The sequence below is a fragment of the Haliaeetus albicilla genome, chromosome Z (assembly GCF_947461875.1).
Source record: "Haliaeetus albicilla chromosome Z, bHalAlb1.1, whole genome shotgun sequence".
Taxonomy (NCBI): Eukaryota; Metazoa; Chordata; class Aves; order Accipitriformes; family Accipitridae; genus Haliaeetus; species Haliaeetus albicilla.
The window spans coordinates 25006061-25031932 of record NC_091516.1 but is presented as its reverse complement, the minus strand read 5'-3'; the positions used below and the strand labels follow the sequence as shown (position 1 = coordinate 25031932).

Sequence of the window (25872 nt, the reverse complement as noted above, 5' to 3'; positions counted from 1 at the left end):
GTAAGCTTCTGACAACTCTCTTCATGCTTTCTAAGCCTGCTAAGCTCCAATCAGTGGCTTAAATATTTATTTCAGCTTGAGAACTTCCAGAGGGATGTTGCCTCATTCTGTGGCATTGGAGATTAGAAATGTAATGACAGCAAATACAGAAACAGAAATTAAACTGGAGTTCAGTTGAAGTTCACATTTTAACACAGGTTTATACAGTAAATGTGGATGAAGACTTTTAAGGGCCAAATTTTGGGAGCAGTGCCTTGCAGAGTGCTGGTTCTTCATGGCAAGGACATGTCTTTATGCAACCCACCCTCCTGTCATGCAGACTCTTGGAAGTAGATTCTTCCACAGATGGTCTGAAATCCAGAAACAAAAGAAAGGGGTCTTCCTGCTCACAGACAGGATGCCTGGTGATTTGTCAGCCAAGGGAAATATAATTCACCAATGTAACTGGTAGAAGAGTGGGGAGCCTAAATCCCATGTGCTCTCCCCAAGAACCATGAGCAAGCTAACAAATTAGATTTATGTACATATTAGAAGAGTTGAAACTCTTCCTGCCTCACTTTATGCAGAAAGCTTCTGATTGTATTTTGAAGTGCCTCCAGAAACTTTCTAGTGTCCCTTTCTGCACCTCTGCAATTTTTCCAATTTATTTTTCTGTTTCTCAACAGCCTTCCTCTTCCGTGGCTCCTGTATGCTGTGATTAACAGCTTTGCCCCGGTGACAGTCAGCAGCAATGGTCTGTTTTGTGCGATTGTCCTCCTCTTCATCATGCTGCTCTTTGTCATCCTCTCCATCGCTTTCTGCAAGTGGAGGATGAATAAAATCCTGGGCTTTCTCATGTTTGGGCTTTATTTTGTGTTCCTGATTGTCAGTGTCCTCCTGGAGGACAAAGTGATCCAATGTCCTGTCTCCATCTAGTGGAAAGTGCTTTTTCTCAAGAAAAAAAAAATATTTAAAAAAATACATCTATCAAAATGAAACAGTGAAAAACCGCAATGGAAAGCTTCTATGAGAATAACATATGGATTTGTAAATTTCCTCTCCCTCAATTTTAAAAGAGAGAAAGAAAGAAAAGGATACAAAGGGTGGATCCCAGAGATGAAGAATGACCGCTGCTGGACAGCTCAGTCACACCTGAAGGGCTGAGTCCAGCTGCACTGAGGTTTTCTTTGTCTGCTGCAGGACATCCTTGTTGCTCGGTACTGGAGATGCTGTGCACGCATGGAAACGGTGAAAGCTGCTGCTTCTTCTACGCCTATGGTACATATCCGCAGACTTCTTGTTCTCTGTAGTAGTATACACAGACACACAGCATGCTCAGTTCTTAAAGCTCTCATTTTCTAAGGGGAATGTTAATATTAACTTTGTGGAGGCACCACCCCCCACACATCCTGGTATGGGATTTTTCTGATAATCTGCTGAAACTCCTGAGTGGAAAGCATTCACCGAGCACATGAATCACAGACAGGGAGGAGCTTGCTCATCTCTTCATATAAGTGGATTTATATGATGTGATTTCAGCAAAGCCAGGGACTTCATCAGTGTTTTGATCCTCTACATCACAGGACTGTAATGGTAATCAGCAGGACATTAATGGTGGTTTATTACATCTTGCAAAACTCTTCAGATTCCAGAAACTCTGGCTCTGGCACTGAAGGGGCCACACTGCCTGGCCATCTTGTAACTGTGCAGATTTTCATTGCATTCACATGCAAAGACCAAAATGGGGATACTCTTTCTTCTCTAACAGCAATGCAGCATGCAGAGACATTATACAACTACTATGTGAACACACCATTTTTTCTAATGCAGCAATACCAACAACAGTACCAATGGCTTTCAGACGCTGTTATCATTATGAGTTTGCCTTTTCATGCCAGAAGAAAAAGGCTAATTTGCTTATGCATAGTATTTCATACAGAAAATAGAAGTAGTTGTAAAGTGGCAGCCTAATTGCTGAAGTGGGTATCTTTCACTGTTACTTGGAGTGTAAGGACCTTCACAGCTACATATAGCCATTGCTGGAAGAGATCCCCAGCTGATGTACAAAGCCGGGGCAGTTCATATTTGCTCTTACAAATCTTGAAACTAGGTAGGAGAAACTAACAATTTAAATATAGTGGAGCTGCAGGAAACCTACCTGAAAAATTTTCAGTGTTGCTGGAAGTGTGAATGTCTAAAGAAGCCCAGGAAGGAGTGAAAATGCAATATTCTTTTACTGAAATCCTGAGGGAAGGAGAAGGTCCAAACCTAGAACAAAAAAATAAGGAGGGAGAAAGCAATGAAGTTTTCATCTTTCCTGTAGTTTGGATGATCAAAAAAAAAATAATGAGAGGACTGGAATGGGTGTTAAGAAATTATTACAGATAATCGTCGTTTGTTTGTTCAAGTCTTTTGTGCAGTTAGAATTCATGAAATTTCAGTGCATTTCTGTGACCTGTTTCAGCATTGTTTTGTATTCGTATTGTGCTCACAATGGCAATACCATGCTCACAGCTGTGTAACAGAAGGCTCAGCACATTTTGTCTTGTCCATTTTTCTGTGTTCCATGCTGTTTGCTTCTCACTCATCCCCTTTGTCCTTTACTGTTTTCCTGTTATATGTGTTTGTATGTAACAGTATCTGGTTAGAGAGTAAGGACTTGACAGAAAACAATGGTAGAGAAAACAGTAAAAAACACATATTAAAAATTGCTAAAATGTTAATACTATGTGATGTCATGAAGAAAAACGTGAGATAATCATGAACAAAAGCAAAAAAACTGTGAGTTACAATGTCTACTACTCGTGTCTTGTTCTAAGGTATTAAGTCCTAGCTACATTCAGAATCAGTATTTGATCTTAACCATACATTTGCAACATCTCTTGCTTCTTACTGCTTTTTGATGTGAGCTTCTCTCGTTGTGAGCAAAAATTTGCCTATGTATTTAAGATCCTTCATTGCTCCAGAATCCTTACCTGTCTTAACGATAGTGCTGCCCACCTCTTAACATTTGTTTCAACGGGTATACACAATGGAAAGATAGGTATATACATACCTGCAGTGCCCTCTACTGACAAGAACAGCAATCTTGCAAAAGGAAATCTATAACCCAAATTCTGAGCTCAAATGAAACGGATGTCCCAAATTACAGAGCTGACTCCAGAGTATAATCTGTCCCAGAGGAGTCACTAAATACTTTTATTTCTGATGACTAGCTCAAAACAAGCGATCCTTTCCCAGTTGAGCAGAATAAGACAGAGTGATCTAAATGAGCGTGTGCAGGATCATGATAGGTCTGCGTATATGGGCACTTAGAATATACAAAGATGCCCAGATTCACTGGTCTGACATTTCAAATCAAGAAACCAAGGAAGGGCAAGAGTCTGATCCCTGTTCAGTACATTAGTCCTTTTTCTTTTTCTTTTTTCTTTTTAATGACTTCATGGCCAGCATGGCGTAACTCCCACACTGGAAAGGAAAAAGCCCTGCCTGACCTTGAGAGCTTTAGGAGCACTCTGGTGCATTCTGCAAAGTGAGGGTAGCAGCAGCAGAGACTACTGCCCCACTGAAGGCAGGTAGGGAGAAAAGAGTAACTGACTGAACACCATAGACACGAGGAATCTTTCAGTCCAAAGCTGGCATGAACAGCTTGAATGAAGAATTTTTTGTGTAGGGCTAAGTGCTGGTATCCTGTAATGGCATTTGTATACTGTCTTAAAATATATCTGATTCATTTTATCCCTGTGTCTGCTTGCCCTTATCAACCTATTTATCTTGGAAGGTATTAAAAGTAAGTTTTTCCCCTCAGGAGTGAGACACCTCACAGCTCCCACTGCCTTGTGTCTGCTGGGCAGATCATTATTCAAATGGCTGAATAACTGTGCAGTCAGTGGCAGCTCAGCTCCAGAGGTAACAGAGATTTCAGTTGTGGGGTGCTTTCTGTGGAGGATGGCTGTGAAAGCTGGTTATACTTATCAAGGCAGCTTTCTACATAAGTGCTGGGGTAAACTGTTTCAGGATACTTGCACGCTGATGCGCTCTTTGATTATAATCAGCATATATAGATATATAACCAGATATATATAACAACAGCTGTGCTGGTAGAGAAAAGAGAGGAATGGGATAGAGGGAGAAGTATGGCCCCTTATCCCATGCGGGAGGAGTTTGAAAATCTTAAACTGGAGTGCTGAGGGAACAGCCGAGAGCTGCTTCAACCCAGTGACTGGATGGCCATAAGCTGTCCAGGCTCAACACTGCCAAAAATGCATACCACTTGTTAGGACACTCCTATTTTACAATGACAGCAAATTTCACATCATAAAGTGTTTCTCATTGTTCATAAATGTTTCAGTGTGGGATCCATGAACATTTCTCAATGCTGTACACCTAGAAGTCAAAACTAGATTTCTATTTTCTTCAGTCAAAGTTCTAAATGATTTCACTAGGGATCTGAGGCCACAATGCCTGAATTCTACAGTGAGTTAATCCACGCTGAAACCTCTTCCACTTGCCTGTATGCCTGTGCTCATTCATTCAATTGATGCTGCTGTCTGCATAATCCTTATGAAGCATAAATGAATAATTAATAAAGAAATGGGTGTTACGATCAAGATCTTGTTCTAGCTTAGTGTTTTCAGGACAACACCAGGTTGGCAACACAGTAAGTAAGATAAGAATGCAACTTCAGATTAAATAGCCAACTCTCTGTGGCACCATCACACCTGAACAGAACCCATGTTGGACATGATTTTTGGAAGGGATTTCCAGTAGCATGTGAGTAGGATCATGGGTCAGATTGTAACCTGTTTTAAAGATTTTCTGCACTAACTTCATTGGAATTAAAGAAGTGAGTGGGCCCCATCAGTACAAAATACCATTGGACTCCTACAAGTATTTGCTGTTTTCCAGTTTAAAAAAAAAAAAAAAAAAAGCTGGCTTCCCTCTGCAGGAACCACCATAGTTGAATCTGTAGGGTAAATGCTATAAAAGTGTGATAAAAAGCATGACATGAGGATGATCTCCTCAAGAACTACACGTAGACATGGAAAAATCTTTCAGCAAAGCTCTGTGTATTTTAAATGAACTATTTTACTGAAAGCTAGTGCTTTCTTGTAGTGCAGACAGGCTCTCTGTGTCCGTATGCCTCTGCTTATTTATTCAATTGATGTGGCTGTCTGCATAATCTTCATGAAGCATAAAGCACAGTGGATGACAAAAAAACTTATCTAGATGTCATTTGATGTTTGTAATGGCAATGAACCTACCATATAATTTCCACACATGCTACTCTGAAGTAGTTTATGGTCACTGTCACTCATGGTACTGTTGTGTGTGGATATGAAGGTCCACAAAGCTGTAGGTTAAACATGTGGTTAATCTAAGTACTGTAAAAAATAGATGCTTAGAAATATTCTTAATGTTTGGGTGTTTTTTAAGGGATTATTTCTCTGGTTGTCTTTTACTTCATTACATATTTTGCAAAAAAGGGGATATACAATGTTTTTTAATTATTATTCTTTCAGCAGTAATTCCTTAAAATAGCATCTTGTGGTCCATGTAACTTATGTTCTGAGTCAAATATGAGTCTGTATCAGATAGATTTATTTAACTTATAATAAAGAAATAATCCCTTCTCCAACAACTGGCCCACTGAAATCCAGAAGATTTCTGCCATTAACTTGGGCAAGATACAGATTTTTATCTTAGGATCCCGTATTGCATAAATGCACTTGCATAACAAACATAATTGTCCTGGGAGCTATGTACAAAGACAAAAATTGCATTCACTTGTATACTTGGAAACTATTTTACCTCTTGTAAATAACAATGACACAACTAACTGAGAAAGAGGCATGGTTAGTTCCTTTGAGCAGGTGATTCTTGTTTTCCTGCTATTCCTGGAAAGTTTGATGCAAGAACTTGCAGCTGGAAACATATCTGCAGAAAGTGATTTTGAGATTAGCAAATGGGGATAGTTTGCACTCAACAGTGTGGAGAAGAGTCCTGCTCCAGTCCTCCAACAGATGTGGGTTTCACTCCTGGTTGATGTTAAAATGATCCTTCTTGAATCTGTTGCCATCAGTTACAGGAATATCAGTATTGAGATATCTGTCATTTCCATTGGGACTGAGGAGAGTATCTTCCAGACTGAAGTTATGCAATTCAGTGCACCCATCTGATACAGAGTCATGCATGGATCACAGCCCCGTAGTCCAGACAAGTCATTCTGTAGATCTGCTGTGTGTTGCTAGTTGTCAGTGTATGGCATCGCCATTGCAGGACTTGTCTGTCTGGATGGGTGCAGCTAGTTTGCGCGTTCCCTTGCCCATGCTCCTGCCTGGCTGGATGTAAGCCATGTCTTCTCCAGAAGCCATGTAATCGCATTAGTGTGGCACTGAGCCCATGCTCCCAGCCAGCCAGACACGGGTCAGCCCCAGCCTAGAAGCCATGTAACCACTTGGAGCATGGGTAGACCAGACACACAACTGGCCATATTGTTCCTACATGAGCCATAAGTGGCCCAGGACAAGATTGAGTAAGAAATAGTGTAATTTGAGATTGGTAAATGAACTGTACATTCATGTAGATTTATTGTAAATTCACTGCTCATCAAACACAAAAACAATCCAAACAATGAAATTTATATGCGTTTGTAAAGATCTTGCACTTTACTATTTTTTTTACTTTTATTTTATGTCACATAGTTGTCTTAATGCAAAAAGAAGCCATAAAAACCCAGAAGACTAGTATGGGGTTTCTAAATAAGGGGATCGTTAATTTTAAAGTAAAGAATCCATTACACGTCTCTGTTTAAGGTATAATGTAAAATACTGTCAAATAAATGTACAGTAAAGCAGGATCTGGTTTTGCCTTAGTAAGCTGTAAGTAAGTCAGGGAGAGTTTGCTCATACTCTTGAGCTTCCCTGTGAGACTGTACAAAATGCTGCACACTGCCTTTGCAGCAGGGGCTCAATCCTGCCATCCTTGTTCACCCCAGAAGAAGGAATACAATGCTTGCAGAGTCGGGCCCAGTGAAGCAATTAAATCATCCTGTTACTCTAATGCTTTCTCCCACTGAAATCACAGTAAAGGAAGCTCCTCATATTTTAGTAAGTTTATAAGAGATGAGTTACCTCTGTCACATCTGTTTTACAAAAGTGTTAAAGTTTTCAGGGTCAGGCTATCCAATAGAAACCAACCATTTCTTTCAATCCTCCGTCAAAATTAAGTAATGCCAAAGGGATTTTTGCTTGGGTTTGTGTTCATTTCCATTATCAAGATCTCTGTTAACACAGTTATAATTTTGCAATCCTGACTCTGGGGAGTTGACTCACATGAGTAGAAATTATTTCTGTCACTTAAGATGGCAAGATCAGGCCACTGTATTGTCATTTGAAACTAATAGTAGCATGTTAGAACTGACAATCAGATGCTATTTTTGTAATAAAGCTTTTTTAGCTTGTTTGTTTCACTTCATGTAATTCACTTCACTCATGTAACTTCATATGTAGTTTTCATATTCTTTCATGTCTCATTTTCAACTTATTGTAAGAAAAATCTGAAGAAGTCCCCCATCGTACTCATTTCAAACTTAAAAACAAGTACATTGCCATGGAAGCCAGTCCAGGCAACCCCCTGAAAATTCCAGGTTTTCTCATGTGTTTATGTGTATGGATCATTATTCACTAGATGAAACTCTTCTATCTCTGAATCAGTATATTCTCTGTGAATATAAGTTTGTATATAGTGTGAAAGTTACCATTATTTGTACATAGGCTCTCGGAAATAATCCCTTCTATCAGAGGTCCTACTTCACTGTATCTACAGAATGTTTCGCTGTGGCGTGTACACTTTCTCACCTTGTGATATCAATACAGAGCTCTTCATGTAAATCACTTTATGTAATTGAGTTGTCTAAGTGTGAATAAGAGTAACAACAATAAATACTAATAAAAAGACTTAACAGTGTGTCATTTTGCTCAGTAACTTCTGTCTTAAGGACTACCTGCTCTGGGTTGAATGATGATCTGCAATGCTAGTCTACATCGTTAAGTGTTTAAGCAGCACTGACTGCCTGTTGCCGTGTCACTGTGCTACCTGCTGTGCATACACAGAGTAAGGAAAACATCTGTGTTCCGGTGAGCTTAAAAGGTAGTTAAACAAGGATTTTTTATCTACAGCCCAATGTGAATCCACTAGATGACAACTTCCTGGAGCTGTGTTATGTCTGGAGCCCTGTGGTCCCATTTGGACCAAGTTCCCCTGCACTTCTTTACTGACAATGTTTGCTCATAGGTTGTTTTGAATGTCATTCTTCAGTTTGACACCTTCTCATTTAATCTTCAGGCTGCACAGTCTGTTGTCCTTGCTAGCTAGGATGTTTGGCTTTTTTTCAGTCTGTCATTGGATGAATGATACTTTTAAGCAAAACAGTGATCTTCAATAAATAACAGCAAAAGAAAATCAGTAATGTTAAAAATTTCCCTTAATCAACCAAACTTTCCATCTTCACAAGTTATAAAAAGTTGCAATAAATGTTATTACTTGCTGTTTCTCCCGCAGTAGCCCCAGGAAGTCATCCTCCATGGTGAATCAAGACATTTTTTATGAGGCATTGTGCCAACCCTAAAGGTTTGAGCTCAGGACAGAGATTCTTCATTCAACTTTTTGAATTAAACCATATTACAGCTTTAAAATTTTAGATTGGAAGCAACAGAAGAAATTTGCAGATAGACTAAGAGGTGAGAATGGTGATTGTCCTGAGACATCCATGTCTGCCAAATGGGAAAAACAACAAGGTCAAGCACATCCTAAGAAAAGCAAAGTTGGTGTATGCTGCAAGTCAGAGAGGCACATGTGGGATGCTTTGAAATTTAGGTTGGAGATAGAGAGTTTAAAAGAAAGACTGTGTTAGGCTTTATCTGAGCAGTGAATATGCATATACACACATGTACACACACACAGGTGTTCACAGCTGTGCTCTGTGGGTGTGTGTTGTCTTACCCCACTGCTTGGTAACATTTGATCCCTGCCTCAACTTCAGCCCCTTTGAAAGGAAGTAGAAGATTTTAAATCCTTCATTACTATAGCAGGCCTTGATGGTATATGACTGGTGTGAGGAGGAGAAGGAGAAAAATATATTAAATATCCTCTGCAATCCTGCCTGGGGGACTGATGGCAAGTTTACTTGCCACGTGTTTTCCATTCCACAAGCAAGTACTTCACTGCCTTATCTGTAGTGCCTGAAAAAAACCCAAATCTCTGCTCATTTGCTATTGCTTTTTCTTTCATTTACATGTAGTTATATTTGGAGTGTTTATTGACAAGGAGAAAAGCAACGTGTGTTGTTAAAACTGAGTATTTGATGCCTCCTCCTGGAAAGACTTCAGAGGTTCCCTTTAAAATAGGGAATTCCCTTCCTGTCAGCATATGTCTCAGAGAAATAAATATTTGTGCCAGATACTTGCAAAGAATACAAAGAGATAGACTACAGATTATAGCCTTAAAGAGATGTTTTAATCATCCCTTTTTATGCATTTATGCAATTTCCTCATCACAGTTTGGATAACATGCATTTGTTGTGGGCAAGGGCTGTTTTGGGCAGGGTGATGAGGTACCAGTGATTAATGTGTGAATCTACAGCATTGCCTCTGAGGCCTCAAACCTCAAACCCAAACCAAACCATTTCTTGCATGCTAAATAGGAGGGTCATAGGCAGAGAAGTTACCAGCATCCCCTAAGTTAAAGAGCACCAATGTGGATGTTTAAGCAACAGATTGACTAGGATCTTTGAATGTACAAGAGGTGTCCCATAAAGCTTTGAGTTACCTGCAACCACTTTTCAACTGTCCGCCAGCAATGATGAGTAAATACCAGCCCTCCACTACCACTTTCCCCAACTGCTGTCATAATTGTATGAAGCTGCATGTGCTGGTTCCTCTGTAATGGAGGATTCCCTGCAGCGGGGCTGGGTCAGAGCCAAAGAGGAGGTCTGGCTTGCTGTCTGAGGAAGAAGAGGAGGTGGGTGTGAGGGTATGTTTGTGTGTGTCTTGCTAGGGAAAATATGCCACTTCACTGGACCTTGAGTTTGATACTGTATTCCAGAGAGCAGGGCAGGAGGGGAAGACTATGAGGAAAACTGATAAGAAAATTATCTGTTCCAATTTATGCTTAAAGGACACTTAATAGACTGCTTTCCTTCCTGTCTCTCTCCAGCCCAGTTTAATTGTACTGTGGTCCTGGTTTTGACTGGGCTAGAGTTAATTTTCTTCTTCGTAGCTGGTACAGTGCTGTGTTTCAGATGTAGTATGAGAATAATGTTGACAATACACTGATGTTTTAGTTGTTGCTAAGTAGTGCTTATCCCAAGTCAAGGATTTTTCAGTTTCCCATGCTCTGCCAGTGAGGAGGTACAGAGGAAGCTGTGAGGGAGGACAGCCAGGACTGGTGACCCGAACTAGTCAACGGGATATTCCATACCATAGGGTGTCATGCTCAGTATATAAGCTGGGAGGACTTGGCTGGGAGGGATGGATCGCTACTTGGGCATCAGTCAGCAGGTGGTGAGCAATTGCATTGTGCATCATTTGTCTTTTCTGGGGTTCTATTTCTCTCCTTTTTTTTTGTTATATCCCTTTCATTACTATTATTATTATTATTAAATTATTAAATTGTTCTTATTTCAACCCACAAGTTTTACTTTTTTTTCCCTGATTCTCTCCTCCCCATTCCACCGGGGGGGAGGGGGGAGGATGAGGCAGGGAGTGAATGAGTGGCTGCATGGTGCTTAGTTGCTGGCTGGAGTTAAACCACAACAATTGTAAAATGAAGGAATGGTTTTGTGCAGTGTTCAATTTGGTGACAGTGAAAAAAACACTGCCCCTGCCTCCCCTCTTGCCCCTGCTTATTTCCTGTTCTTGGTTGCTAACCAGGGTGAAAGAAGAGGAAACAACTCCCAGAATTTTCTAAGCTGGTGTGAAGATCTAGACCTTGTCATCATGTACTGCCTGCCTGCCTTGATACCATGCCATATTGGTGGTCAGAATTTGCCTCCCGTGGCAATGACCAACTCTGGCTAACTTGGTATCTGCATTTTCTTGACTAAGGGCTTGTAGCCTGATCCTTTGTAGCTATGCAATACTGCTAGCCAAAACTAGCTCTAAAGAGCTTGACTTATGAATCTCACAAGACGCAAGACTATTCAAGAAAAATTAGTTTGGGTATTGGAAACATTAGCTCCTTCCAGGCTAATGTGCTGTATTTTTCAGCATTTGTGCCTCTGTCAGAAGCATCAGTAAAGCCATTTTTCTGTTATATTTTATAGCCTATTTTTAAAAAATTATTTCCTAAAATCCAGTTTACTCCCCACTCAGAATGATTTTCAGCAAATCTCTTACTGGAAACTGACTGAAAAGCAGAAATTCCTTAATGTTCGTTATTGTTAATAAACAATTTCCCCCCCCCCCAGAAGAAGTTTCCTGTACAACCTCTCCCCACCACCACCTGTTCTGCTAAAAAACTGATTAAAACCTGCCAGGGTATTAGCCTGAGAAGGGCAGGGGCAAGCATGGTGAAGCCAAACCTGCCCTGGGCCCCTCCATACTGCTGGCCTCTCTGCTCCCCACACTGCCCAGCATCCAAAATAAATGGTGTCACAAAGGGTGCCCCAGCAAGTGGAGGCAGGCAATGCTCAGAACGTGAAGGGTTCAGGCCTTTTTTACCCCTCATAAGGCTTGGGCAGGGAAAGGACCCCGTGTAGAAGTAAATCCCCAGCCCTGGCTAAACGGGCATGAAACAGTCTTGGCATTACTCAGGTTCTCTGCTTGAAGTTTTCTTTTTTTTATACCTGGGATTTTTCACCCTTCTTCATCTTAATTAGTATCTCAGTAGGCCACTTGTGCTTTTGTAATCTATCACACCCCTGAGAGAAGTGTGAGTTTTGCTTACAGAAAAGAGCAGTGTAAGGGACTGATGCCAACACAATACTCCTTCAGGTACATTGCAGGCACTGCCGTCCTCCAGGTGAGGCCAGTTTGCCCCAGCTAGCAGCACAACTGATGCTACTTTGACTTGTCTTTGGTATCGCTTGGCAGCTGAAAGTACAGTGGCAAGGGTCAGCTCTGCAGGCACCACCAGGCATCATGGAAGGAATAGAGAGCAACTGGCATAAGCAGGGCATCCTCAGTCATTTCACAGTGGGTTTGTGTCAAACTCTGGACACCAACAGAAAGGTGACACTATGTACATGCACCTGCTGCTTCACCTGCCCTGGCAAGCTTTACCACTCCCAGCTTACAGAAGGGAAATAGAAACAATTTATTGGCATAATGGTGCTTCAGCACCTGCTCCAGCTTGTCTAGAGCAGCTAAAGTCACAGACCCCCAACATGCAGGCCTTGTGAGCAGACACTTCTGGGAAAGAGCAAAAAAAAAAGAAATCTGCCAGCCACCAGCTCTGCCACAAGCTGCATCAGGAAGACGTGGGCACAGCGATCTCCCAGAGAGGCGCTAGTCTTGGGAAGCGCCAAGGGAGGTAGGTGGACTGCAACACAAACAGGTCGTGTCCTCAGCGCACAGAATGTGGCTTATCTGGATTAATAACTGGTGCCAGCATGGTTGCTGAAGCTCTCATTTTCTTGGAATTACACTGATGACGAAGTGTTCGGCAGCAGGTCTGTTTGCGGATATTTGCAGGCAATCATCCCTGCTAACAACAAGGAGATAATAATAAAACCCCTAAGGCAGGAGAGAGCAACCTGCAGCCAAGGCAAGCACAGTAAGCAGGGTGGTACATCTCCTCATGTCCTTGTTCCAAATATGTACTTTTCTTAACATTGTGGCAGCTGTTCTCCTCCCCAGTCAAAATCCCTGCTGGCCTTCCTTGTAATAAAATCATCATCCACTGGGCTGGTTTCAATTCTGAATGTTGCAGAATAAGGGCAGTGACAGAGAACATAATGAGTACAGTAAATAAATACTGACTATATCTGCCAATACAGGGTAGGTGCATAAACAAAGCTCTAGGTCTCTCTAGGCTCCTGCACCAGTCCCATGTAAGTCAGACAGGAGTTGGGCTTACCTGGATCATTGCCTTTCTTCATCAACCATGTAGGGAGTGGTTTCTCATGCAGGGTGAATTTCCTCAGGCCTGCCACATGCTTGTGAAGACCTGCGGATGGTGTTTTCCTTCTACACTGAGAATTCAACAGATTTTCTTCTCCTGTTCACTATGTGTCCCAATTGCATGCCAAGTAATGGAGCATATCTCATCATTCCCTGAGGAAGGGACAGTGAAGGTCTCTATGCAACTGCAGGAGGGCTCTGGGTGAAAGCATGCATCTGCTCAGCATCCAGAGCTAGCTACACAAACTCAGCATGCAGCCCACAACCTGCCAGCAGGCTGCAGGGAGTGATTTGTCCAGACTGGTTACATCTGAAGGCATAGGCTATGCAGATTTTTTCTCTGTGGACCACCAATGAGTCAGCAGCAGAGTGAAGAAGGCTTCATTGTCTTTGAGAAGCTGGGAAGGGGATTATGTCAGCCTACACAGAGCTAGAAACAGCAAAGGGAGGAGGCTCAGTGAACCTCTGTCTTTCCCCCAGGTTGGAGTCTTGTTTTAATCTCAGTTAATATGCAGCTACTTTGAATGAACTAGCAATGAGAAAAGTCAATTTCATACAGGACAGGTCAGTTTTCTAGCCAAAACTTCACTTCTTCCTGGACTTCTTGTTTACTGTGGGCAGAGTTAGTTTGAGAAGATAATACCTTTTTATGGATCTGGAAAAGGCTGTCTAACCAGAACTAGGAGAAATCAAGTGAGTGTATTTGAACTGGAATTTCTGTGCAACTGGGAGACACCATCTGGGCATGTGAGTTTGCTGCTAGGAAGGTACGCTTTGCATGCTAATGTGGAGGCATTTGCCAAGGATCTCAACTATGTGGAATATTTTAAATAGTGAATATATATATATGTTTGTTTGTTTCCACCAGAATTACAAAATAGGTATTAAAAATATTTCTGTGCTTTATTGTATTTAGTGTCCTTCACTTGGAGTAAGCCTTGCCCTCATGTAACATTGTTCTTTTAATTTCCTTCTTCCTGTACCCCTGTCTCCCATGATATAAATGAAATAGAACATGCTGTAGTTACAGGATGTCCAACAACTTGTTTCACATAGACTGTTGGAATAGAGCTTATGCTGCCATTTTCAGGCATTCCCTATTTATGCATTGCTTCCCATGTATTACCTTCAGACTGCTGTAGACCTAAATGTTTTCCTAGTGTAACTGTCTGCTTACCTACTTTTTTTAACCTGTGCATAGTAGCGCAGTGAGTTCCTGAGGTTACAGCTCCTCATCTGCTTCTGTCCTCCAGCCTGTGAAATGGTTAATCACTTTTGTTCTACTGAAAGTTATCCTGCAGAGATGCTCATCTTTATGAGTTGTGAGCATTTGTTTTGGGCAAAACCCTTTTCTGGCATAAGGTGTCCAGTCCCTCTGGACTATGACAAGAACAGATACAGAAACCCATGGGAGAGGAAAACTTGATTCACTTGCATTGGTAGGCCCTGTTAACATCCTCCTGCCCTTACACCCTACTAACTGGTGCGCGGTAACTAACATACCATGAAAATCTAGCAGAACAAACGTGTTTTCCATGTGCATTATAGGCTGAGATATAGTTTTCACACCTTAAAAATCAAATGCTGCTGGAAACCAGTGTATATTTCATTTTTCTGTACAATATATGCTAAATAACAGAGCTCCCTCTGCTAAAATAGGTTTGAGGTAGATGCTATCTCTTGACTATAGCATTCCTGCTACTGACTTGTCTTTGATACGACACACTCTAGCATGCATTTCAGCTTTCTATTCACAGTAGCATCGGTGAGAACCCATGAGGAATGATGATCTTTCATCCCTGAGACACCTACCCAAAGCAATACATTGTGCATTTCCATGATCACCAGGTTTTTACATGACTGTGTCTGAAGGAAGGTATTTCTGTAGTGGATACAGTATTCAGACCTTGAGGCTGAAAAAGGGCTGTGAGTTCCCCTAACTGTGGGACATTATCTGGGTTAAGGGCAATACTGGGAATCATAGGATTCATGGCAGGGGGGGGAAATGCCCCTTGAGTAGCTCTGGAGAATAATCTAGTCACTTTACCTTCAGTGCCTTTGTCTGGAGGACAATGGGGAAAAGTTCAGGCAGGAGACCTCAATGATGAGGTTCTTTAAAGCCCTCAGATCAAGGCCACAAACAGCACAGCTCTGCTGCTTGAGTGATGATCATCCTATAGTTACAGATGGAAGAGGCAGGGAGAGAATACCAAAGGGAGAAAGATGCATGACAGGAAAGGAAGGGGGGGGGGGGGACATTTCCATTTCTGCATGACATAGTCCCATGTCTTGTTTCCATTAGGTCTATATTTCTTTATCCCCTTTAACTGGTCTGCCTTACTCCTGCTGGAGTTTGTATCCTCTTTAATTTTGTAGTGCAGCCTGAGTTAACTATCAAGCTATCTTGTTTCACAGTCTAAACAGCCTCTACAGGCCTGGTCTTGCACTCAGTAGTAGCAAAATCTCCATTGGCTTCACAGTGGGAGATCCAGTAGATGCAGGAAGAGTGAGTCTAAAGGAGGAACTTTGTGTCTTAGTTGCTGGACTACTGCTTTCAGAGATTGTATCAAGAGAACTGAAAGCAAGATAAATCCATTAGTGAAGACGAAAGATTAAAAACACATACAGGTGAGTACAATTTGGGCAGTACTTCTTCATGAACAAAAGGGCTGGTGAGATAGTACATTGAGTTCAAATTCATTATACTGTTGTAGGCAAAAAAAAGTTATAAAATGGATCCTGTGGAACAGTAATTGCTGATTTTACACCATTACCTCAGTCTTGCCAGATGTAATGAAATATCCTGAAAGTATGAAGTCTACTGCAGACAAAATAATAAGGCATCAACAGCAAACACATTACCCAAATATCTCAGTTGTCCCTGTTTCCTTTAAAAAATCTGATATGATTTCCTTAGGAAACACAGCAGGATGCCTGACCCTATGCCTCTCCCAGTAAGGACTTTTTCTTGTATTTTACTCATTGGCTAGTTTCACTCAGATTTGACAGAAAGGCGAAGATCTCAAAACAATCCAGTTCTCATGAACTTCATGGAAGCAGCCAACTTGTGAGGAGGGAATAGTTGCTATCAAGTGCCTCTGATTAAAAAGAGGTGAGTGACCTTCTACACTATTAGACATAGAAAAGTCATGGGAGGGAGAGCCAGAGACCTTATAAATACCCCAATGACATGAAGTATCTCGATTGGTGTGTAAGGCAGAGAACTGTAGTGAGGCCGACTTCAGCAGCTTATGGAGCGCCACGCGTCCTTTGCTTTCCCTGGCTGGCTGGCTTTTATAGTGACTAACGCCTCTTCTGTAGCAGCAGTCCTGCAAGTAATGTGTGGGGTTAGGAAAACTGTAGACCATTGGAGGGTATGGGTCTGAAGACACCAGTTGCCTGCTACAAGGTCCCCAGGCTGGGGCTGAGGTAGATGCCAACCTGCTGGCAGTGCCAGCCATATGCAGGCAGCACAGGGAGGAGGACTGCTAGTTGTCCCAGGTGATCGTTCCCCAGCAGGGCTAACAGTTCGTCAGTGCTGAGTATAAAATCAGTCTCCTGAGAGGAAGAAATGTAAGAATTTCTGAACAACAAGAAAAACCCAACCTGCATGTCATGCTCCATTGCAATGGGGCAACATTCAGGCCATTCCTCTATATGTATTACACCACATACATCTCTGAGGTGTACACTGGCTGAATATGGGGGGAGGGGGTGTTAAACACCATCAAAGGCTAACATTTGTCAGAGACCTTTATTTGCTTAACACGATGAGTTTCTTCATCTGAGTGGACTAAGCAACCTCTTATATTTTAGGAAGTACTTCCACATTCTTTATTAAAAAGGCTATAGAGGTTATATTAAGAAGGAAATCTGATGTCTGATTTCTCCTGTTGAGGATATCTGAAAGGAAACACGCAGAAAGAAAGGTGACCTTTGTATCTGAATTGCAGGCCTAATACTAATGGATGATGAAATTTTTGTAAAATCTTCTTTCTCTGAAGGTTGTCTATTGGATTAACTCCTAGCCTGATTAAAGTACAGCTGAGCATGTTTGTAGGGAGAAAAAAGATTAATTCTCTCTCTCTAGTGATTAACTTCAACAGAAATGTGTGGTAATCTGCCAGTACCCTTGGTTTTTTTACAGGTTTCTAGCAGCAAAAAGAATTAGACTCAAAAGACATTTATCACAGCCTGAGGTCCCATCCCAGCACTGACTTAAAGCAGGAGAATCTTTGCAACAGGTCTTTCCCTAGCATCCACTGAGCAATGGCCTGATGAATTTGCATCATAAATCCTCACTCACTGAGTTTTTATTTTCTTTTAAAGCCCAGCACGTCTTGCAGCAAGGAATGAGTAACATAGCTCACAGAGAAACTATCCTGCATGCCATCAACAAGACTGATTTTGACAACAGTGGCAACGTGCCAAATGTAGCCCAAATAAACAGACTTTCTGTTTCCTAACTTGCCCCTGCAGGGCCTAACAGAATTTTCAAATTCTTCCCCACAATTCTGCTAATTGTTAATTTGATGTCATGGGTACATCCTGGCAATAGAGGAAAGGTGAGAACACCAGTAACACTTAAAACCAGACATCCTCAACAATTTAAGGTAAAAATTACCACCATCTAAAAGAACAAAATAGTCTCAATGTTGTTCAGGAAATCATTGCTAGACCCAGCTAACCACACAAACTATATCTTAGTAGACCACCACTTTTTTTCTAGAAGCAAGCCCACTGAAATCTTTCTAAGTATCCCATTCAGCCAGTTAGAGATAATCATACTTCTAGGTCCATTTATGTTTTTCAGGAAATACTGTCAAATATTACTGTTCTGGATCACAAAATACAGCTGAGTCACTTGCAGGCTGTACCAATGTCACCACCCAGACTTGACAGACCAGGGACTCATTTTTTAATTTGAAATTCCCTTGGACTAAATTAAGGTGAAATGACACCAAACTATCAGTTAAAGATTTTATTCATGACAGAAGCAAACTGAACTGGAGAGGCATGCTAGTAGGTGGCAGGGTTTCTCACAACAGGAATTGGCATAAAACTACTTCTGTAAACTGTGTAACCCAGGGTAACCATATACATCGATTCAGGGAATAAGGAGATCCCTCCTTATTCAGGAGGTTCAGAGCAGACCCCCTTGCTTTCCAGACTCCTCCTCAGAGAAGGGCCCGGGGTGGTTGGATCCACTCTTAATCTCAGACTTGGTCAATGGTTTTACGTCTTAAAGGGATGAGCTGTAGGGATTGTGGAAAAGGAAAAGGAAAGAGAGAAGACACAGAGGGAAAAGGGAAGAAAGATTTCACCGGCTCTGGGTCCAGCGTTGGTTCAGTCAGCAGAGGGGTCCAGTTCCAGTGGGTTTGTGCAACTGGGGCTTCAGTTTGTGTCCTTTTTATCATCCTTGCCCCTCCTTCGGGACAGCACTCAAACTCATCAGGCTAATGAGCAGTTTGTGAGCCTTTGGGCTTGGGGGTCTTTTGCAGAGTAACTTCTCCTTCCCTGCAGATGTGGCCGTTGTTTGATCTTTGTATCAGAACAGCTTATCAGAACAGGGAGCTGCGAACCCTCCAGCATGCCCTCCCCCTCCTGTAGCTGATGTCTGAGCTGATGGGCTTTTCACCTTGGTTCCTTGCTGTGCAGGGTTTGTCTTTAAGCAGAACTTGCCCCACCACAATGTTTGAGACATTAACTCTTTCAGTCTCTCACAACTAACCAGATCATGAGAGAAAAAACATTGTTGTGGACTATTGCTTCATTTAAAAAGCCTGTCTGATGGAGGCATAAAGAAAAGAGATTCTTTTTGCAGACCTATTTGGTGCTGATGAGGTTCATGTGAAGACAACAGAGACTCAAGTGGCAGAATATTTGGATGATTTGGACAGAACTGAAATGTCTGTCAGACTGCACCATTCCCTGTTCTTCTTACTCTCTGAAGAACAGTAGCATCCAGATGACAGTCATATGTTTGATGTTAAATCTAGTGCAGGTAAACTCACAGATGATGCTAAAGAAGAGGCAAAAGTGCCATAATGAACTCCTCACTGCTTGGATTTAACCCTCCACTTATCATCTGCCATTTAGTCAGGAAGCCAAACCATTACAGCTTCCACAGCCTGTCTCTATCACATACAAAGTCATTTGCAGGTTTGTCTGTTCTTTTCAGTGACATTTCATGGGATGGGAGACACCCCTGCAAGATCACAGCCTCAGAGAGCAACTCTTCCCCTGCAATCATGGAGGGGAACACTTCACACCAAGAGTTCTGGAAGGGGAGATGAAGTGGCTAGCCTATTCGTAAAGTGCTTAGATTGAACAGCAGCTAACAGCTATCAGTCCCATCCTTTCCCTCACCATACAGCTAATCCAAAATGAACAGCACCCCCTGCTGCTTCTGAGGTCTGTAAGGTGAGATGTTGAAAGAAACACTTTTGAATGTCTGCATCCTATATACTATAGCAGGGTCCCTATCACTGGCTTTCCTAGCTGAGTGATGACAGGCACCAAGTACTCCTGTATTTAACAGGAGTGTAAAATCCCCAGTTCTAAAATAAACCCCAAACCTCTGCTATGAGAAACAAGGAAGTATCTATGTTAGATGATACAAATATCAATTTAATCTTCTCTATCAACTAGCATGCATTTTGGTACTCAGATACTGTGTTATGTACAGAAAGCAATGTCTCACCCATTTTTCTTGAATGCTTTGACCTTATAAGACCTTTCTGCTATCAAAGCACAAGGTCCAGGACTGTACAACCTTTTAAGATGCACGTTTACAGAGTCACAAATAACGCCATATATGCCCGCATTCACCTCAGACAGTTTTCTGTTGTGTGAGTCATCCTTTTCCTAGAACAAACATTTGGGGTCAGAGAAGGGAGGAGCAATAGGAACAGAGCAAACCATGAGATCACTGCAGAATATTTCAAAGTTTTTTTCCATTAGGATGTCCGTTCTTTCCTGACAGTGTGGTCATTGCTAGTTACAGTTTAAGGGTCAATCACATATTCCATTATGGTGGTTCTGTATAAAAAGTCACAAAGACATGGTTCCTCACAGAAAGAGCCTGACGAGCTCTCATGGAGCACCTAAGCTGGCATTCAGCTGCAAACTTCTGTCAATGATTTCAAAGCTGTTGTTTCCCAAGGTTGCAAGTACTTTAAAGGTTGTTTAAGTCCAATAAATAGCATCACTAATGTGGCATAGGGGGGCTTTTCTATGGTATAATACTTTTATCTGCCACAAATGCCAGTCAGGGCTGGCAGGCAAAAAGATTTTTGTGATTTTTTTCCCAGTCTGTCTTCCACTCTATCTTACATTTGTCATTGTCCTGTCTGTGCTAAGCTTTGATTGCTGCAGTGACCAGCAAGATACGCAATGAATTATATTACAAATGCCATATGTAAGCTTGCCAAAAGGAAGTAGTATTAACAGATAATACGCTTCTCTAGTGGTAAATAAGCAATAAATAAGCTGTGGTTGTGGTTAATTAAAATTGTAAGAATTATTTGCTTATCTAAATGCTCAGCTTTATTAGAAAAAGAGCCTTACAGTAAAACCTAATCCTTGCATCTAATTACTGACCAGGATAAAGCATACATTTTTAAGTTATCTTAATTATTCTTCATTACTGTAGATAATTATCAGCTATAAAACAGCACGTTACAGTCTGAGAATAGACAGATCTCAAGTGTATTCCTCATGTTTCCCCCAGTATAAAAAAATGAATCAAAAGATTTAACACTTGTAAAAAGGAACAAAACCTCACACTTTACAGTTAAACTCTGATGCTCATAGCTACAAGGTATATTTGAAGCCAGGTATTCATCACAGTTCAGTGGAGGACTGGCCCTTCGTATAAATGACAGCAATGCGCAGCATTAAGATAACATAGTGCTTAAGCAGAAGCTGATCCCTCTTGCAAGATCTAACACCTTTCACTTCAGGCATAAGAAGAGCACTCCTTGTGGGTATGTCTTTATATTATGGCTTACAGTAAAATTTCTTATGCTTTGTATACTTAGATCCAATGTATGTTAAGTGTATATAGGCATTGCTATGCTGCTGAACACTGTGGCTACAAACTGCCACCACTATTAGCAGGTTAGAAGATAACATGTAGCTCTGCTGTCTGTATTAGTTTTCAGTGCTGCAATCACTGGCAGTGGTTGCACAGACAGAGAATTAAAGACTGCTGAATAACTGCTGGCATAGGTACTCGCTTGAAAGCCATGACACAGCAGTTTTATTTGCTGCAGAGAGCAAGAGATAGAGGAAAAGAGGGGAAATTCAAAGAAATGTCGAATTGGACAACTACACATCAGGGTAGCAAGCAAAATAGATGACCAGCATGTGAAGATTTGAGGAAAAAGCACAGAGCGACAAGGCCAAAGGACAAGGGTGTTGGGCCACATGGTCTCTGATTGCAGACACCACAAGCGCTCTCACCAACATCAGTTATGATACTGTGGAGTTTTTTTTCTTTCCTATATATTTTCCTTCTTGCAGCACTTCTCCCTTTCTGCAGACAAGCCAAAACTGGTATTGGCAATACATCACAGCTCTTCTCTGGTGTGCCAGGCTTCTTCAATGCCCAGGCTATTACTCCTTTCCCTCATTGGAAATAGGTGGTGCTGTCCATCACAGTTCCAGAAGTGACACAAAATGAACAGAGAGCATGAAGTAAGAAGCAAGCATTTGTTGGACAGCAGACGTAGCCTCCCCTTTGCTGGTTGCTTCACATTGTGCTCTACGAGGCATTGCTCTGTGTCATTAACCCTCTTCCTCTCCCTTGTGCCTGTGGAGAAGACATGTGCCACTGACCTAGTCTGCTCCTCATGATCGCAGCTGAGCAAAGACTTCCTGTGGTGGAAACCTGGCGCAAGGACCTTTATAGATCTTCTAAATGCACCTTATTTTGACAAGGACACAACCCGACAGCATGAAAAGAAACATGCACTGTCTGGGAATTGACATCATGCTGCAGTTCAGAGACCAGGAGACCTGAGCCACAGAGGACTTCATTCTCCTGAATGGATGAAGGACAGGTTACTCAAACTTCTTGATGATCTGCCTCAGTTCTGTGTATGGATTGTGGCATCTGGTTCCATAAAAATAACATGGACTGTTGACTTTTGGCTCAAAGGCATAGCTGTTATCTCAAAGCAAGGAATGGAGACACTGCATGTGGGTGTGAGCTAACATCACAATGAAGTCTCACTTTCATAGTTTAAAATAGTGTAGCATTTTGACACAAACTTTTTCACTGTCTTGTCGAAAGACTCACAATAACTTCCCTAGAGCCTGCCTGTCTTGCCTTCATACCCAGTCTTCAGATTTCTAATGCACAGGAGAGTGTATCACTGAATTTGATGGGGATCTCCCTAATCACTTGTGAGCAGTGAGCCAGAGCCTTATTTGAGGGTAGCATTATCAGCAAGACACTGCAGGTATGGCATATGGTTACAGTGGCATTTTGGGGGGGATTCACACAAACACATACATAAATATGCCAGAGCAGTTCCATTGGTGGTATGCTTTTAAAGGCATTGGAGCCCTCTGCCTGATAACATGCCACCAGAAGCAGGATTTACACTGACTTTCAAAGGTGGGGCAGTACTTTAACACAGCCACAAAAATCAGTTCAGCACATTTGGAGATAAAGAGAGCTTGGGACATAGTGTACTAGCATCGCAAGTTACAGTGCTAAAGATTTCTGAAAAAAATCCTAAGTATTAAATCCAGAGCATATGCTGAGGGGCAAAGAGCAGGTCAGGGCAGGTTATGATCCTCCTCATAGGTTTAATATTTCATTCTTCCAGTGGCCCTAATAACTGCCAAGAATTTACAGGAACCAAGACAAAACATCCCATTTTATAAAACTGTCAAGGGCAGTTTATGGAAACAGATTGCTTCAATCTGAAGTTTTGAATTAATCTACTCTTTACATCACTACTTCTTGATTCATTCCAAATACCATAGTGGGACTTCAAAGATAGTTGCCATTATGCCCTCCCTTTTTCTGGACCAGGGTTTATTCAGATTACAGAAGTGGATTAGTAAAAGTCATGTTGTGATTGCATCTATCCGTTTTTACAGGAAGAGGTTAATAGGCATCACTAACTATTTTGTGTGTCCCTTCTGCCATGTGTTTTGTTTTGCTTTGGTTTTTTGGGGTTGGATTGGGGGGGGGGGGGGGGGGGGGGGGGTTGATGGCTTAGTTCAGAAGGTAAGGCTGAGTTTGAACCTTCCCACCCTTTGCCTGACTCATCCCTTTCCCTACAGTTTGCAAAAGTAGCAAATTAGCTGGCACATTACTCGGGGTGCTTCAGCTTTGTTAAAGCTCTGGCCCCCCCAGACATGAATGCAGGACCAGCAGGGAGGCCTTCCCCCCACTGCATCTTTCTTCCTTGTACCATAAAAGTGTGCTGATGATAGTAAAACACTTCCAGCCTGTTTGTCCACCAGTCCCTTCTGCTCGTGTAACTGGAACCAAGGGAGAATGTGGGTATTGGAGCACTGGAATTTCTGAAGAACAGGCTAGACAAAAATCTTCCTGGGATATTTTTGAAGGGCTGAGCCTGCTTTTGAGCTGCTAGTGGTCTAGATGACTTTCTGAGAACCTTTCTAGCCCTATTTTACTATGACTTCTTGAAAGCAGACTGTATACATTGCTTTTGCTGTCATAATCAACTTCTCTCCTTTTAGCAAAGGAGATTAGCAATTAACAATGGTAGTCCAGGTACTGTGGTCAGCAAGATAGACCATATCACACCTCTGCAGATACTGTGTGCAGCTGTCATGGTACATTACTGAAACAGAGTTATCTGTTTGTCTGGGACACTGCAATCATTGCTCTGTGCACTATCGGCTGAGAAGCAGACAACATCCCTGTAGACAGAAGTATAAGGAGTGTGTGCATCACTCCAAAATGTTCATGTGGAGAATCACATTGCAGTGTTGGTTGGGTTTCTACAACAAAGTACGTCTTCCTCCCTTCTCTGCAGTTCTTTTACAATTCTCACTTTTCCTTTGAGGTTTTTCCCTTCACAGTCTCTCCCTAAGCAGCTGTCTGCTTATGACTTTTTCCCTCTTGCCTACCAGTAAGGCTATCATTCACAGCCTGTTTCCTACTTCTCTCATAGGCAATTTAGCAGTTTCCTCCTGTCAGTGGAACATCTTCCCTGAACTGATAGTCACCTCCTCCACAGCCCTTTTTTTTCCCCACAGATGCCTAGCAAGGCACTTGTTTTGCAACCCAGCTTTTAAGTAATTTCTCCAAGTAGCCATTAATGTCAATAACGGGCGTCACTTCTGTACAAACACAATATGCAGTCATGTGCAGATTTTGCCCTCATGTTCGTAGTTTAAATATACACGTTTGTTTTTTTTTCTCTCAGAAAACAGTTTCTTCCAGGCCATGACTCACTTGTCACTGTCAACTAGCATCTGCAATGGCTTGTAGCTTCCTTTTTGTGGAGAAAGAGCACCCAACACAACGTGGATACAAATGATACGTTTCAACTATAGTGAGATCTATCCTACAGCAAATAATGTAAATACTGAGTGTATCTAGTGTTTTAGAATAACCTTTATCTTTTTACATTAAACCTCTACTTTTTTAATCCGTTTGGTTTTGCTTTCATTTTGTACTTATAGTTACTGATTATGTGTCTTTTAACACTTCTATTTTCCATGCCCTGACTGTATTGCACTGTTCTTTCTTATATGCTTTACATTTTATCCAGTCCCATGAAAGTAAAATAAAAAAATTCCAGACTCTTCAGATTCCTTGCACTCTCCATGTTCACTGGTGATACCAACGTTATACAGAACATGAGCATCAAAACAACTTGCTTAGAATTTTTTTCTTGTTTTTGAGTTGCAGATATTTTCCTTCTTCTTTAGTATTTATTAAGCTGATCACTTTGTAATTGTATGAATGTTTCATATAGTCTACAAGATATATTAAAAATAAATTTTACAGGACTAACTGCCTTAACAGAATCCATGCCACAAAATAAAGGTGTTATACTTACTTTGGCATTGAGGTAGGAACCCTGACATAAACAAAGTTATTTAGGATAATAGGAATAGAGACAGAACCACAGTACTTCTCAATGTTTTATAAGAAACTATGGAGAACAAGTAGATTAACTCCTTTGGTAACTTTTCAAAGATAACTGGGACTATTTCTGTAGACCATTCCAGACTCTGGCAGAAGTAGGTGTAAAAACCAACAAACTCAAAGAACGCTGTGTGGACTTTCTGCTCACTGGTTCTCTTTTTTTTTCTGGTCAAGCATATGAAGCAGAAATGTGAATGGTTAACAGCGATGAAGAGAAATTGCAAATTCAGAGCTTCTTTTTGAATTCCAGAAACAACGCAGGGAAGTAACGTAGATGCTTTAAAAAGGAGTCTGCATTTTTGACACTTTAAAAGCTGACACTAAGTGCTTCAGAAGATAAATCCTGTAACTCTGGGAAGTCACAGACTGAAACAATTAATGTATGACATAACACATGCAATCTGGTTTCTAAATTGGCAGTCAACTACATTGTGGTCAATGACAGGCTATGCCACATAGCATGATTTCTCTTACTCCTGAGTCTCCTGGGGCAAATTCTCACAAATTAAATTGTGATCCAGGGGCCTGGGAACGTTTGAGACTTCTGAAATGATTAGAATAATAAACGAAGGACTGTCAGGTCTCCTCAGTAGGGGAAAGCCCCTCAGTATGAGCAAGTCTTGACAG

At 41.5% G+C, this 25872-nt stretch overlaps 2 protein-coding genes and 1 long non-coding RNA gene across 5 annotated transcripts in view; 1 reads left to right on the top strand and 2 right to left on the bottom strand.

Annotated features, from left to right (window-relative positions):
- The window catches only part of SLC24A2 (solute carrier family 24 member 2), a 110195-nt gene extending 109180 nt beyond the window's left edge, over nucleotides 1–1015 (top strand). For all 3 annotated transcript variants that reach the window (XM_069776031.1, XM_069776033.1, XM_069776030.1), the window contains one exon: nucleotides 666–1015. In XM_069776031.1, the coding sequence (XP_069632132.1) occupies nucleotides 666–915 (250 nt within the window). In that variant the 3' untranslated portion in view covers nucleotides 916–1015. The remainder of the gene's footprint in view (nucleotides 1–665) is intronic.
- The window catches only part of ACER2 (alkaline ceramidase 2), a 56603-nt gene that overhangs the window by 7701 nt on the left and 23030 nt on the right, over nucleotides 1–25872 (bottom strand). The window contains exon 5 of the mRNA XM_069776036.1: nucleotides 2138–2247. Within this exon, the coding sequence (XP_069632137.1) occupies nucleotides 2138–2247 (110 nt within the window). The remainder of the gene's footprint in view (nucleotides 1–2137; nucleotides 2248–25872) is intronic.
- LOC138683765 (uncharacterized) lies at nucleotides 16836–23304 on the bottom strand. Its single transcript, XR_011323203.1, has 2 exons — nucleotides 22114–23304; nucleotides 16836–22076 (listed from the first exon to the last, which is right to left on the bottom strand). It is a non-coding gene; the product is annotated as an uncharacterized lncRNA (long non-coding RNA).